Source organism: Pipistrellus hanaki (assembly GCF_964339955.1).
Source record: "Pipistrellus hanaki genome assembly, chromosome: 8".
Classification (NCBI taxonomy): Eukaryota; Metazoa; Chordata; class Mammalia; order Chiroptera; family Vespertilionidae; genus Pipistrellus; species Pipistrellus hanaki.
The window spans coordinates 21,467,753-21,481,328 of record NC_140510.1 but is presented as its reverse complement, the minus strand read 5'-3'; the positions used below and the strand labels follow the sequence as shown (position 1 = coordinate 21,481,328).

Sequence of the window (13,576 nt, the reverse complement as noted above, 5' to 3'; positions counted from 1 at the left end):
ACCCTTCAGTCCCCAGGCCGATGCTCTTCCACTGAGCCAAACCGGCTTCGGCACCAGCATTATTCTTGTGTGACTCATTCATGTTTCATGTTTTATCTATCATCCATCTATCAATCTATCTATATATCTATATTTTATTCTATTGTATGAATGAGCCACAATTTACCCATCTTTCTTGTGACTGTTCACATTATGTACAAGTTTATGTGCACATATGTATACTTTTGGCTATATATTAAGAGTAGAAATGCTAGGTCATAAGATGTTGGCCTATTCAACATTAGTAAATACTTTAAACTGTTTTTAACATTGGTTAAACTAATTTATGTTCCCACTAGCAATATATGAGAGTTTCTGTTATTTGTGGTCAATTTGGTGGGTGTGCAATGGTATTTTTTGAAGTTTTAATTTTTATTTCCCAGATTAGTTATGAATTGGGTATATTTTCACATCTTTTAAAGATTACTCTAAAATAGGTTTAACTCGTGCAGCAAAATTACTTATAATTGGTGAATTGTAGATAAGTCTTTGTTGTAGCCCTTTAGCATTGTAGCCAGGAGCAAACTATTCCCTGCTACAGTGTGGTGTAGGACAATCATCAACCCTCAGAATGTTTCTCAGGTTTTCTCAGCAATGTGGTTATAAAAACAAAGAGGTTCAAGATGTTAGATTTGAAATTACATTTAATGAGGGGTCAGAAAGTTAGTATTTCAGTCAAGTTCTGAATAATCTATTTCAGTCAAGTTCAAATCATGTGTAACTATCAGAAAATGTAGTTCCTCTGTTACTGTAATATCACCTCCATATCATCATTTCTTACACTCTCCTGTCCCCAAATTCTTGTTCCCCAATATCTGCCCCAAGGAAACCACCTGGGCCCCATCTCAGATTTATGCATTAGAATCTAGGGGTGGGCCATGGTGGGAGAAAGGGGAAGGCACTGAAATTTGTGCTCACAAATAAGTCCTCTGCATGATTCTGAAGAAATACCATTTTGCAAACTTCTGAAAAAGCATATTATATGAAGATTTGGAAAGATACATTAGGCAACGTCTGTGTTCCAATAGACAGCTGACCCAAGTCCAAATAATTAAATGTAAAGCAACTGGGAGAGTTTTAAAAGAGTTTCTTCTACTGGTAAAAAGGACTTATCAAGAAATCTCACCAATGGTTGTCCTTTATAGAATTTTTCATGAATGGGAGACAGTACTAGATGATCATATAGGTTGCTGCTAATACATTCTTCTTAAATGCAAATAGAATGCATGATGTGTACAAATAAACAGAGTTAACTTTTACATCCCCAAGTCTTTCACTTTTCAATATATAAATCTTCTTGAGTATAGCTAAAACTCATGTTAAGTATAGACTCTTTATAAGAGTTGAATATCAATGTGGGTACTTGGCATAATGCAGTAGAAAGCCTGAGATTGCATGAAATAAATTTCCATAAGTATGAAGCAAGTCTGTCAATAAATTTAATTTGTGTCTGATTTAATAAAGGACTAAATAAATATACAAACATGAGAATAATAAATTATGTTTTAATTTGTCTCATCCACTATAATTCTCTTAGAGCAGGTTAAAGTTTGTAAATTGTGATTTTTATCTCAGCTAATCTCATTTAACTTTTGCCTTACATTTAGATAGCTAAAAAGAAATTGCTGTTTCCAAATCCGAACTCTGGTTATCAGTTTAATCATTTACTTTGCTTAATATTGTTTGTATTGTGAAAGTCAACATTTTGAATGTTGTCAATTATAAAATGTTCATAACATACATATAGACATGCCTGCTTTTCAGAAGATGGAGGCTGAATGTCAAATTACAGAATTAGTGTGGCTATCACACTAAATGATCTTTGTGCTTATTGCTCATGTTCAGGAGATATAAAAAAAGAGGTATAGAAATAAATATTTGAAGATGTCTTCCTTTGTAGTTGAGAAATTTGTCTGTAATGCTCACTAAGGAACTTCCTTCAAAGCAAAGAGCTCAGAATCCAGGGAGGCTTTCCCTCTGACTGATGGGCAGGTTATGTTATCACCTTGGAGGGGACAATAGATTAGACTTAACGTTATCCTTTCCCTTCTGTGATGGATCAGCCAGTTTCCCAGGCCACTTTTCCCTCAGAGTTTCACCAGAGGAGCATTCTGCTCACCGGTCCAGGTATTAGAAAATATTTGGACCTGTTCTGGCATGTGTTGAGGGGGCTTCTATCCATCACACCAAGGCCTGGTGTGGAGATAGGAGTCCCCAAGTCACCAAACACCACCCTGTTCTCTGCATGAAAAGTGGTACATCTAAGAAAGCTTGAGCAATTCTGCTCATTTCAGAAGAACACTAATATTGCTCCCCAGAACAAAAGCTAAGGAACCTATTGACTTAAACTTTAAATTCAGAAACCAAAGAGTTTGTCAACTAGCATTATATCCATAGAACCCATTTCCCCTTAGCCAGCTGAAATGATACCCAACTTAGGCAAAAAGAGGAATTAAATCAATAGCATTATTAGAAATGTTTAGTTACATGTAATTATAGGCTGTTTTGTAAATCATCTACATATTGATCAACCAACTTTAAATATTACATGAAATGGACACATTTATTATGACTGAAGAAAAATGTCTTATAATATAACTTTATTTTTCTGTTGTGCATTCTTTGTAGATGTGTGTCACCACTACTGTGTGAATTCTGAATCCTGTACTATTGGGAATGACGGAAGCGTGGACTGTGTCTGTCCAACACGCTATGAAGGACCAAAATGTGAGGTTGACAAATGTATAAGATGCCATGGTGGTCACTGCGTTATAAATAAAGACAGTGATGATATATCTTGCAAGTAAGTGGACTTCTGCTTAATTTAGTAAAGTGTTTGAACTAAAGGGTTTAGCAGTCCAGCAAAATACTGTAAAAAAAACAATGTAAATTCTTTTTATTCTAAAATAACATGACAATTGCATCCTTTTTTTTTTTTCTTCTGTAGATAAAGTTCAGTTCATTTAAATTAAATACAAGTTATTCAATACCTATTATGCACATCCTGGGAACATGAATATTAATTATGTAATGATATGGTCAGATCATTCCCTATATAGAATATGTATAATAGTAAGCAAGAAATAGTGAAATGCAACATACCTTCAGAAAGCTATATGTAACATTTCTGAATTAGGATAGCTCAGGCTTTTAACTGTTTTATTATAATTCTCTGTTGTCACAAAACGATCCTTTCAGGGGAGAAGCAAAGGACCTATCTAAGGGAAACACATGTTTTTGTTTTGTTTTGTTTTTGTTTTACTTTGGACATAAAAATAAGGAAAAGGAATAATGTTTCCTAGGGAGCAACTAAAACAAAAATGTCCAAGTTACACTTTGGTTACATTATCTTTTGCCCTTTGGCTTCAAGGTCAAGTGAATGGAAAACAGATGATTGCAGCTAAAGGGTAATGCCATTCAGTCTTTATCATGAATTGAGTTTATGCCACTGAGGTTAGAGGTCACTCCTCACTCCAAACTTCTTTCAACAGCCTTTTAAAGAAGAACTTATAAAACATGACTCTACCACTTGCCTTGCTTAGGAGCCTAATAAATGATGATATGAGACAGAAAAGCAGGCCGTGAGTGTTCCTGCAGCAGCCTCCGCCGCCACAGCTATGCAGGGGCTCCAGGCCTGAGTTACGGGGCTCTTCCAGACAAGGCCTGATGAAACGTTATTACCTACAGCGTCAACATTTTTCTCTTTTATTTACCCTCATTTTAGAATTTACTCTAAATATGATTTGTGTTATCATCATGAATGCCATTTACTGAAACCCTCTAATTGGTTCATTTGGAAGTGACTTATTTTTTTTTAAAGTAAAGTAATTGAAAAATATGACTAATTACAAATATGTGCCTTTGGTAAGTACATAAAAGCTAAATGCATTCTCATATAAACTGCCAAAATCGTGGTTACTTATTAAGCTTGTCAGTTCTTTGTGATGAGACTTTAGCCTGACAGAGCTCTATTTAGTTAGTGGGCATATGTGTTTCTTCCTGTCCAGGCCTCCATCTCAGCGATGTGCTGTAGAGTCCTCTTTACCACCCATTTCATCCTCGCAGGGAGTCATGGCCATCACCTAAGGCAGGCCGTGAGCCAGGTCCCCACTTAGTTTACTTAGAAAGTCTCAGGCAGAGACACACATTCTGTTTCTGTTACGTGGGGAAGGTCCATGAAAGGAAGGGAGAGCAGGACTCATAGAGCATCAGAGCTGCCTGCTCTACAGGGAAACTTGGCTCTGCTGACCTGAAAACATGAGCCTAATAACCCCAGTAGGCTATTGACGTTCAACCTGATAGCTCTTGACTCTTAAAAGATCTTTCTTTTGGGGAAAGTATATATATATATATATATATATATATATATATATATATATATATATATATATATATATTCCCCCCAAAAAAATATCATATATATAATAGTTGGTAACAATGAGTAGATAGTGGAAGTTTAAAAGTAGGAGTATAATACTTGATTTATTAGATAGACCATAAAACATACATGCCAAACAGGACTCAGGGTATGTTGAAACTATTAGACAAGTTTGTTTTCATTTCTATGATATGCTTCATCTTAGCAGTAAAAGAAGTTTGCAGTGATATTGGAATTTGTTTCAGACATAAAGAACTGAAACCAAAACAGCATCACAATCGAGTTAACATAATCTTTTAAGTAGGAAAATTCAAGCTGCCATGTATGCTCATGATTCCTAATACGGTAGGTGTGTTTTTTATGTGCAGCCTATGAGCTGTCAATCAGAATAGATACTCTGTCAAGTATAATGAGCTTAGAGATAACATGGAGCTAATTGAATTATTTTTTTCTCCTCTGGAAATCTAAGTAAATGTTGATGAAGAATTTATCAAAATATTTTGTAGTCTACACAATGACTTTGATGTTGATTACTAAGGAATGATTTTCATGTACAGGACAACTATTAATTAACTATTGGAAAATGATATATCACAAACTGTGTGTGCATGTATGTGACATATGTCTCTAATAAATAAAATTATGATAAAAACTTGCATTAAAAATGTGAACTAGCCTTAGCTACTTTGACTCAGTGGATAGAGCATCGGCCTATAGACAGAAGGATCTCAGGTTCGATTCTGGTTAAGGGCACGTATCTCTGTTTCAGGCTCCTTCCTGGCCCAGGCCCACATCGGGATATATTCAGGAGGCTATCAATCTTCAGGGGTCTTCAAACTACGGCCCACGGGCCACATGCGGCCCGCAGAGGAGTCTGATCCAGCCCACCAGGTTTTTTGGGCAGTGAGCGCAGCCGAGGTGTTACAGTAGGAATTAGTAGTTCATATAGTCCGGCCCTCCAGCTCTCTGAGGGACCGTGATCTGGCCCCCACTTTAAAAAGTTTGAGGACCCCTGACTATGTGTTTCTCTCTCATCAGTATTTCTCTCTGTCTTTCCTTCTCTCTTACCCTTTCTTTAAAATGAGAAAATATGCTCAGGTGAGAATTAAAAAAAGATGAACTGTACTCTGATTCATTATAATGATTTGTATAATTTGTGTTTTGCATTTGAAATATCTACAAATTTCCATCTTCAATTGAGAATTCAAAAAAAAAAGCTTTTAAGAAAAAGAAGCAACATCTTTTTATTACTTGTGGAAGCAGAAGTTTAAGAGCAATGAATAAATATGTATTTTTTTGTTTTAAAAGCTGGTATTTGGTGTATAGTTATCTTTTTATGGAAAATCACTTCATGCATAAGGAGCTATTGTTCTCTTTGATGTGGTACTTTTGACAGAATGAGAGACTAACTTTCTGCTCTTTGATTTGTAAGGAGGGCAGGCATGGAGGACAAGGATAGCCTCCTCCACCCACTCACCACATCAGGCACCAATACCTCTGAATATGTTTGAATTTATATTTGCATGCCTTCATAGGTTATAAAGTTTGATAGTCTCTGTTAAATCTCAGAAACTTTAAAGCACTGCCTCTTGCCCCATGTTTGGTTCCACTTTCTTTCTTTCTTTTCTTTTATTTTTTTAACATATATTTTATTGATATTTTACAGAGAGGAAAGGAGAGAGAGAGAGAGAGTCAGGAACATCGATGAGAGAGAAACATCGACCAGCTGCCTCCTGCACACCCCCCCACTGAGGATGTACCCGCAACCACAGTACATGCCCTTGACCGGAATCAAACCCGGAACCCTTGAGTCTGCAGGCCGGCGCTCTATCCACTGAGCCAGACCGGTTTGGGCATGGTTCCACTTTCTTATATCTCCAGTTCACTCATTGCTTCTCAGAGATCAGATGGTTAACCTCAGAGGGAAGGTAGGTGAGGATGAGGGTAAAGGGGAAAGATCAACCAAAGGACTTGTATGCGTGCATATAAGCCCAACCAATGGACACAGACACCAGGGGGGTGAAGGCATGAGTGGTTGGGGGGGTTAATGGAGGGATGAGGACACATATGGAATACCTTAATCAATAAAGAAATTAAAGATTGGGAAAAATAAAAATAATGAATAAATAAAAATAAATGGAATTTTAAAATCCATGTCTTTAACAATATCTTTAAATTAAGCACCCAGAAAATGTTATAAGCAGTTTAGTCCATTTCTAGTTGCCCTACCAACCACATGAAGTCCAATAAATATGCACAAAATAAATGAACTACAGGATTGCCAACCAATATTTCAGACATCTCACCTATCATTGGCAATTGCACTTTGATGGATGTACTTTAATATATATCCATTAGCGAAAGGATCAAAATGGTCAATCAATGATATTGTAGTCTGATTTCTTTGTCAAGGTTATGTCCAGATTTATTGTGATATCAGTGATTGCTTCCTAGCACCTAGTACTAACATGATTTCACAATAAAAATATTGGCAGGATGTGTTATAATTCTTATTTGGTCCCAGGATTGTATAATTCTACTACCATACTTCTTATAGAAAAGGTTCCTTGGAAATTTGGAATGCAAATGCAGGATTTTTTTTTCTGTTTCCCCAACAATTTTTTATGTCTAACCTAGTAGTATTTATCTATTTATTTAAAAATATAATATGGCAAATAAGAAATTTGTTTTTTCTTATTATTATCATGCTTATTTCCCCCCTGTAGCAATAGCCATAGTTTATTCTTATCTCAGACATGTAAATATGCCATATGTTAGAATCATTTCCATAAGTATTCCATGTAAGGCTACTTCATTACTTTGTTGCTATATTGCATATTGTTCCTATAACAGAACTATTTATTTTTGTAATGGACTGCTTCATGTTTTGTTTTGTTTTTGTTGTTAGAATAAAAAGGTTTACATTAATTATAATACATATTCAAAGAAATACAGTGGGATACATGTGACTACAGCATAATTCTATGCTTTCTTACAAAATATGAAAACTAAAACTCATTAATAATTTTTGGACTAGATTTCCAGATTAGAAGGAGTAGATGAGGCATTTGTCTCCATATGGTTTATAATTCACACTGATCTCACCAAATTCTAGTTATAGGATAAGGGAATAAGACATTGATGATAATATCTTCTCACAGAGTAAGTGATAGCAATTAGAGTATATGTTTTTCACACATATATCTAGTTAAATTTTTCTATTAAGCAAATGGGTTAAAATTTTGAAAATTACCAAAATAATAATTTCTATCATTATTCTGTTAAAAAATAATTGTCTTTAACAAGTCTGTCTTTCTGAAAACTTACTTTTGGCCAGCCCCTGCATGACTTCTCTGCGATGAATATTACTATGTGTGGAGAATTAGTGTCAGCTTTAAACAGTGCTGATGCCAGTGATGATGAGATTTCTTTTTCTTTGTTGCAGCTGTACTAATGGAAAGATTGCCTCTAGCTGTCAGTTATGTGACGGCTATTGTTACAATGGTGGCACGTGTCAGCTGGACCCTGAGACAAATGTCCCTGTGTGTCTGTGAGTATTTTACAACTTTGTGGGCTTTTAGTAGTAAGACTTTGGTTGTACATGGAATCCCTGCTCTATTGTTCTTTCTTGGGGGGAAATACATTTTAAATAAATTATTTCATGGACACCTTTAATCAGGTATTTTCCCTCATTGGCTCATGTGCTGCAGAATTTCCTCCTTCATCAATGGGCTAGTGACTTCATAAGGAGAACTCATTTAAATTTTAGCATCATACCCATTTCAGACATTCATAGACTTTTGAACTTGGAAGTGTCGGGAGAAAATGTTATAGTTTTATTGACCTTATTCAGATATGTGAAACCCAGACACGATCCTATTAATTAATACTTCAGTACTTAAGGTCATTCTTTTCTTTCTTTTTTTTTTTTTTTTTAATATATTTTATTGATTTTTGTACAGAGAGGAAGGGAGAGAAATAGAGAGCTAGAAACATCGATGAGAGAGAGTCATCGATCAGCTGCCTCTTGCACACCTCCTACCGGGGATATGCCCGCAACCAAGGTACATGCCCCTGACCGGAATCGAACCCGGGGCCCTTCAGTCCCCAAGCCGACGCTCTATCCATTGAGCCAAACCGGTCCCGGCTTAAGGTCATTCTTTTCAAAAGAATTTCAGGTATAGCTTCATGTGCATTTGCATTTGATATTTGCATTCATTTTAAAAGTGTTGTATTTTGCAAACCTATTAAGACTTGCTCCTTTGTTATACATTAACTTGAATCTGGGTTTCTAAATGTTTGGAAAGTATTGGAGAAAATCTGGAATTTAATATTTCCTCCTCTCAAATAACTAATGGTCCAGAATGGACAGCTTGAAATAAAACTATTCAACTCACCTGTCCTCTACTTTGAGTTTTCCTTTATCCCTGCTTGACCAGAAGGGCAATGCCCACATAAGACCCATGCCTGCGCTCTGTGCACACCTTGCCAGAGTAGCATGTGATGAGTTTGTCTGAGAGAGAAGTGAGCATACCTGAGAACAGTTTGAATCACACTTTCTGTATGAAGTAAATTTGAAACATATTAACAAAAAATACCAAGTCAGATGCTTTATTTGGCTGTATTTTACTGGAATTCTGCAGATGCTCTGTGGGGTTTAAAAGTCAGCGCTGTGACCAGAAAGAGAACCCTTGTGATCACTACTGTCAGAATGAGGGGATTTGCACTTTAACTGCGTTTAATGAGCCGAGATGCAAGTAGGTTTAACCTTCCACTTACCGCTCCACTTCTTGTGACATCATTTCAGGCCACAGTCCATCGGCTTAAGTCATGAACATCCACGTGCATTTCAGTGTACACTTAATCCCCGGGCTCATCTGTGTCGTACACACTTAACCCGTGCTTCGCTCACCGACAATTGTGTGCACCATAGTCAGAAGGCCTAGAAATGTGATAGAGGAAATGAACAATTTCATGAAACTGTCTAATGAAAATGTATTAGTTAGACGAGTGCTTTTAACTAGAGAAGGATAGAAGCAGGTATTTTTAGACTCTATGGCTTTATACTATATTTGGAGTGGCAGTTTTTATTTAGTAACTGACTTTTCACTTCAGATGCTGATGAAAAAATACATTATTTAGTATCCCAAAATTTTATTGGAAATGATCTTACCTTAATCAGGAAGACTTCTTTGCAGGAAAAATGTACCCGCTAAAAATTCTAGAAATTTTATTTCTAAATAGTTGAAAGGAGACTTTCTCATTTCAGTTTGTCATAGCAAACTCATTTCCACCAAGAAATTTTAAGGACCACTTTTGAGGAAACGATCAATGTTCATTGCAGCACAAGTTATCCTTTAATTGTCTATTTGAGCTTTAGAGGTGGGATTGTATCTGACACACTCCTGAAGACCCTCCTGAAGACCCAATGTTGTGAGTAGAAACTCCGATAGGCGCCCAAAATTAGCCCCATGGTGGTGTCTCCAAGTACTAATAATAGTTTTAAATCACAATGGTATTTAACTTCAGATGTCTCCTTACCAAACAAAACTCTGCAGTTTTATTAAAAAAGATCTATTTGTATTCAAGAAAATGTGATTCTTTATACAATAGTTGGGGGAATATTGGAAGTTATTAAAATAATCACGGAGAAAAATTTGATATTATTTTTTTCTGGAAGATATTTGAATATGTTAAACCAACATTTTTATATAAAACACATCCATAAATACCACTTTAAATGCTAGTCTATAAAATGTACATAAACTATTTCAAAAAATTGATTCATTTCTCAGTTCATACTCAAGTTTAGCAGCTTATGCAGTTGAAGACAGAGAGGCAACCGTTCTTCAGTTCTACCTTTGCCCTGTCTCTATCCTAAATTCCTCCAGTTTTTTCAGCAAATATTTATAAGACCCTGAAAGTGTGCTCAATCCTAGATAAGTGAAGATGAATGAAATTAATTCCTAGGCATAAAGTAACTCACTAATTAGTGGGATTATGAATGTATAAGCAACTAATCCTATATAATAAAGAGCTAATATGCAAATGGTCATCCTGCCCTTTTGCACCTGCACCAGGGCCGGAGGACCTGAGGCCATGCCACCCACTCTGGCACCAGGGCCAGGGGGTCTGAGGTCGTGCCCCCCCACCCTAGTGCCAGGGATGGGGCACCGAAGGCCATGCTGAAAGACCTGAGACCATGTCCCTCCACCCTCCCCTGCCCCAGTGCTGGAGCCAGGAGACCTGAGGTGGGGCCATGATATCTGAGACTGTGCCCCTGGGGCCAGAGGACCTGAGGCTGGGGGGGACCTGAGGACATGCCCCCTGCACAGCAGGGATTGATGGCAGACCTGAGGCTGCACCCCCTACCCTGCAGGGCTTGACAGGGGTGGGGCCAGCCAGGTCTGGGTCTCAAGTAATTTTGAGGCATGCATGGGTGGGCAGGGATTTAACTCTGAGTCCCAAGGCATGCCCCAGGCTCTGACAGGATGGAGATTTTCATATACATTTTACTAATTTTCTTTCATCTCTGACACTTTTATTATAGAGAAAGGACAAATAGCAATACTAAAATATTTCCTCTAATCAATTCCCTTTTAATGTGCACAAATTTCATGCACTGAGCCACTAGTTAATCTATACTAATGTAACTGTGAAAACAGGAATAAAAAAGACAGTGGAATCTTAACAGGGCAAGTGACTCACTCAAAATGGAAACATGGAAAACTTTATAGGAAAGGCAACCTTTTATTCATGCAATTGATATAGTTCAGTGAGGTCAGGAAGAACATTCTGGGGGAAAAGAATAACAAGCAAAGACACATGTAGGAGGCTTAATGGCTAGGAAGGGTTTAATATAGCTAGAATTAAGAATGACTATAGCGTTGGCAGAGGGAGGGATGTGAGGGAATAAAACTAGAAAGATAAACTGGAATCCAATTTATGCTAAAAGTAAAGGATTCCATAGGATCCTGAAAAGAATAATTAGCCAAAGAGATCTGAGGCAGAGGCTCGAGCTAAAGGAGTTTGATTTTGAAGGAGACCTTTGTTGGCATGAGGAAAGCTCTCGAAATCAGGGAGGACCACATATCAAAAGATATATTATAGCAATACTTCAGGTGAAAAGTGGTGAGAGCCTGAACCTTGGCAGTGCAACTAAAGGAAAGGACAATTGGTTCCTGAATATTTCAGTTAGTAAATCCAGGGTGACCCTTGGCCGAGCATTAGGTACTTTCATTGCTTCATTTTTAAGACACTAGCAATGCCTGCTCTGGGGCCCAGCCTTCTTTTATCTTGTTCTTCTCTTGCTATTCCCAGGCAAAGCACACACAACATTTCAGGTTCATCTTGCCTTCTCCCCACAAGCAGGTCTCAGGACCATGGCCTGTTTTGAGGATGCCCATGTCACCAGAATATATCGCCCATGGGCATAGTGGCCCACAATCCTGTTCTCTTCCACATCATACTCTTACCAAGTGGCATCAGGGGCAATTGGCCTTCAAAGGTCACAATCTGCCAATCTAATAAACAGTCAGTAAAATATGTTAATTGGAGGGGCTTGGATCAAGTATCTCTGACTTTCTGTGTCTCTATCTACATCTGTATTTGCATTTGGCTTTATGAAATTTTGCTGTGCCTTGGTTTCCTGTGCCCTAAAATTTATTCTGATTGCAGAAGTAAAGCTTACTGAATTCCTCAAATCAACTTACACCTTAAAAGAAGCATAAGAGAGATAATTACATTCTATTACATTCTATTACATTCTATTACATTCTATATTATTACATTCTATGCATTCATTAATTCATTCACCAAATATGTACTGGGAACCTGTGATGAGTGAGACCCTGTTAAGATGCTAAAAGTCACATGTTGGAGCCTGTGTTGGATTGTGAGATCTGATAGCTTCTGATGTGGTCATCTTTCTGTCATCTTTGTCATATCATATTTCTTTGTTAATTAATTTCCAAAATCCCCAAGTCAAACAAAATAGAAAAGGGATTCATCTTATTATAATATTTATCATCTCTGTAACACCTTCTAAAGCTACCACATTGTGTTTCCTGAATAAAATATCTCTCTAGATAAAGACCCAAATGAGCTTAATTTACCATCATAACTTTTTAGGAAAACTTCATCTTATTCATTTTTTACCTCTTCTATTTGCTTTTTGTTTGTCTATTTGTGACTTTACTATGGAACTATATCCCAAAAATGGATAGAAAATAGGAGGGAAGGATGGTATAGCTCTTGCCTTGAAGGCCTCTGATTCTATTTGAGGAAAACAGATGAGCAAGAAGGAATATGGCTGGGGTCCTGGGGACTTGAGGGCTATGGGATAAATGGTGCTTGTAAAAGAGTATTGGGTGGTGAATAAATTCCAAGGGGCTCAGAATGCTTAGCTAGGACTCTGAAATCTATTCTTAAGCAGTAGGAAGACACCAGTAACTTTAAAATATGAAGTATCAGAGTTATATGAATGTTTTAGAGAGATCTGGGTGGTATGGTGCTGAGCTGGAACAAAAAGTCATAGGTTTGAAAAGTATACTTTAAAATGAATCCCAGTGTGCCATGTAACAAAGAACAAAGTTGTTGTTTTTAATTTTAAAAATAGCTCTTTAAGAGTTAGTGCCTGGACCATGTGGCTTAGTGGTTGACCCCTGACCTATGAACCAGGAGGTCACAGTTCATTTCCCAGTCAGGGTACGTGGCCAGGTTGTGGGTTCGATACCCAATGTGCAGGAAGCAGGAAGCTGATTAATGATTCTCTCTCATAATTGATGATTCTATCTCCCTCTCCCTTCCACTCAGAAATCAATAAAAATATATTTCACAAATAAATAAGTAAACAAGACAAGTTTGTTAGTAAATAATACACAAAGAAGATAGAAGAGATAGAGGACATTATATCTTGGGATTACAGTTTGTTTTAGTTTTCTTCTTTTGCCTTTTTTGTCACCTTATTGTGGCAATACTAAGAGTGTTCTTCCTAAGATTGTTTTGAGGATTAAGACTTGTAACATACGTAAGAACATAGAGTATTGTCTTTAACATGTTAAAAAAAAAGTAACATCTTAAAGCCCTTATGACCAAATATAAAATTCTAAGACCCTGATATAATTTAGTGTTTGGGAATTTGAAGAAAACTAAAGTATG

The 13,576-nt window shown here is 36.9% G+C and overlaps 1 protein-coding gene across 1 annotated transcript in view; it reads left to right on the top strand.

Annotated features, from left to right (window-relative positions):
* The window catches only part of LRP1B (LDL receptor related protein 1B), a 1,553,318-nt gene that overhangs the window by 1,511,221 nt on the left and 28,521 nt on the right, over positions 1-13,576 (top strand). The window contains exons 85-86 of the mRNA XM_084892846.1: positions 2,668-2,842; positions 7,863-7,967. Of these exons, the coding sequence (XP_084748972.1) occupies positions 2,668-2,842; positions 7,863-7,967 (280 nt within the window). The remainder of the gene's footprint in view (positions 1-2,667; positions 2,843-7,862; positions 7,968-13,576) is intronic.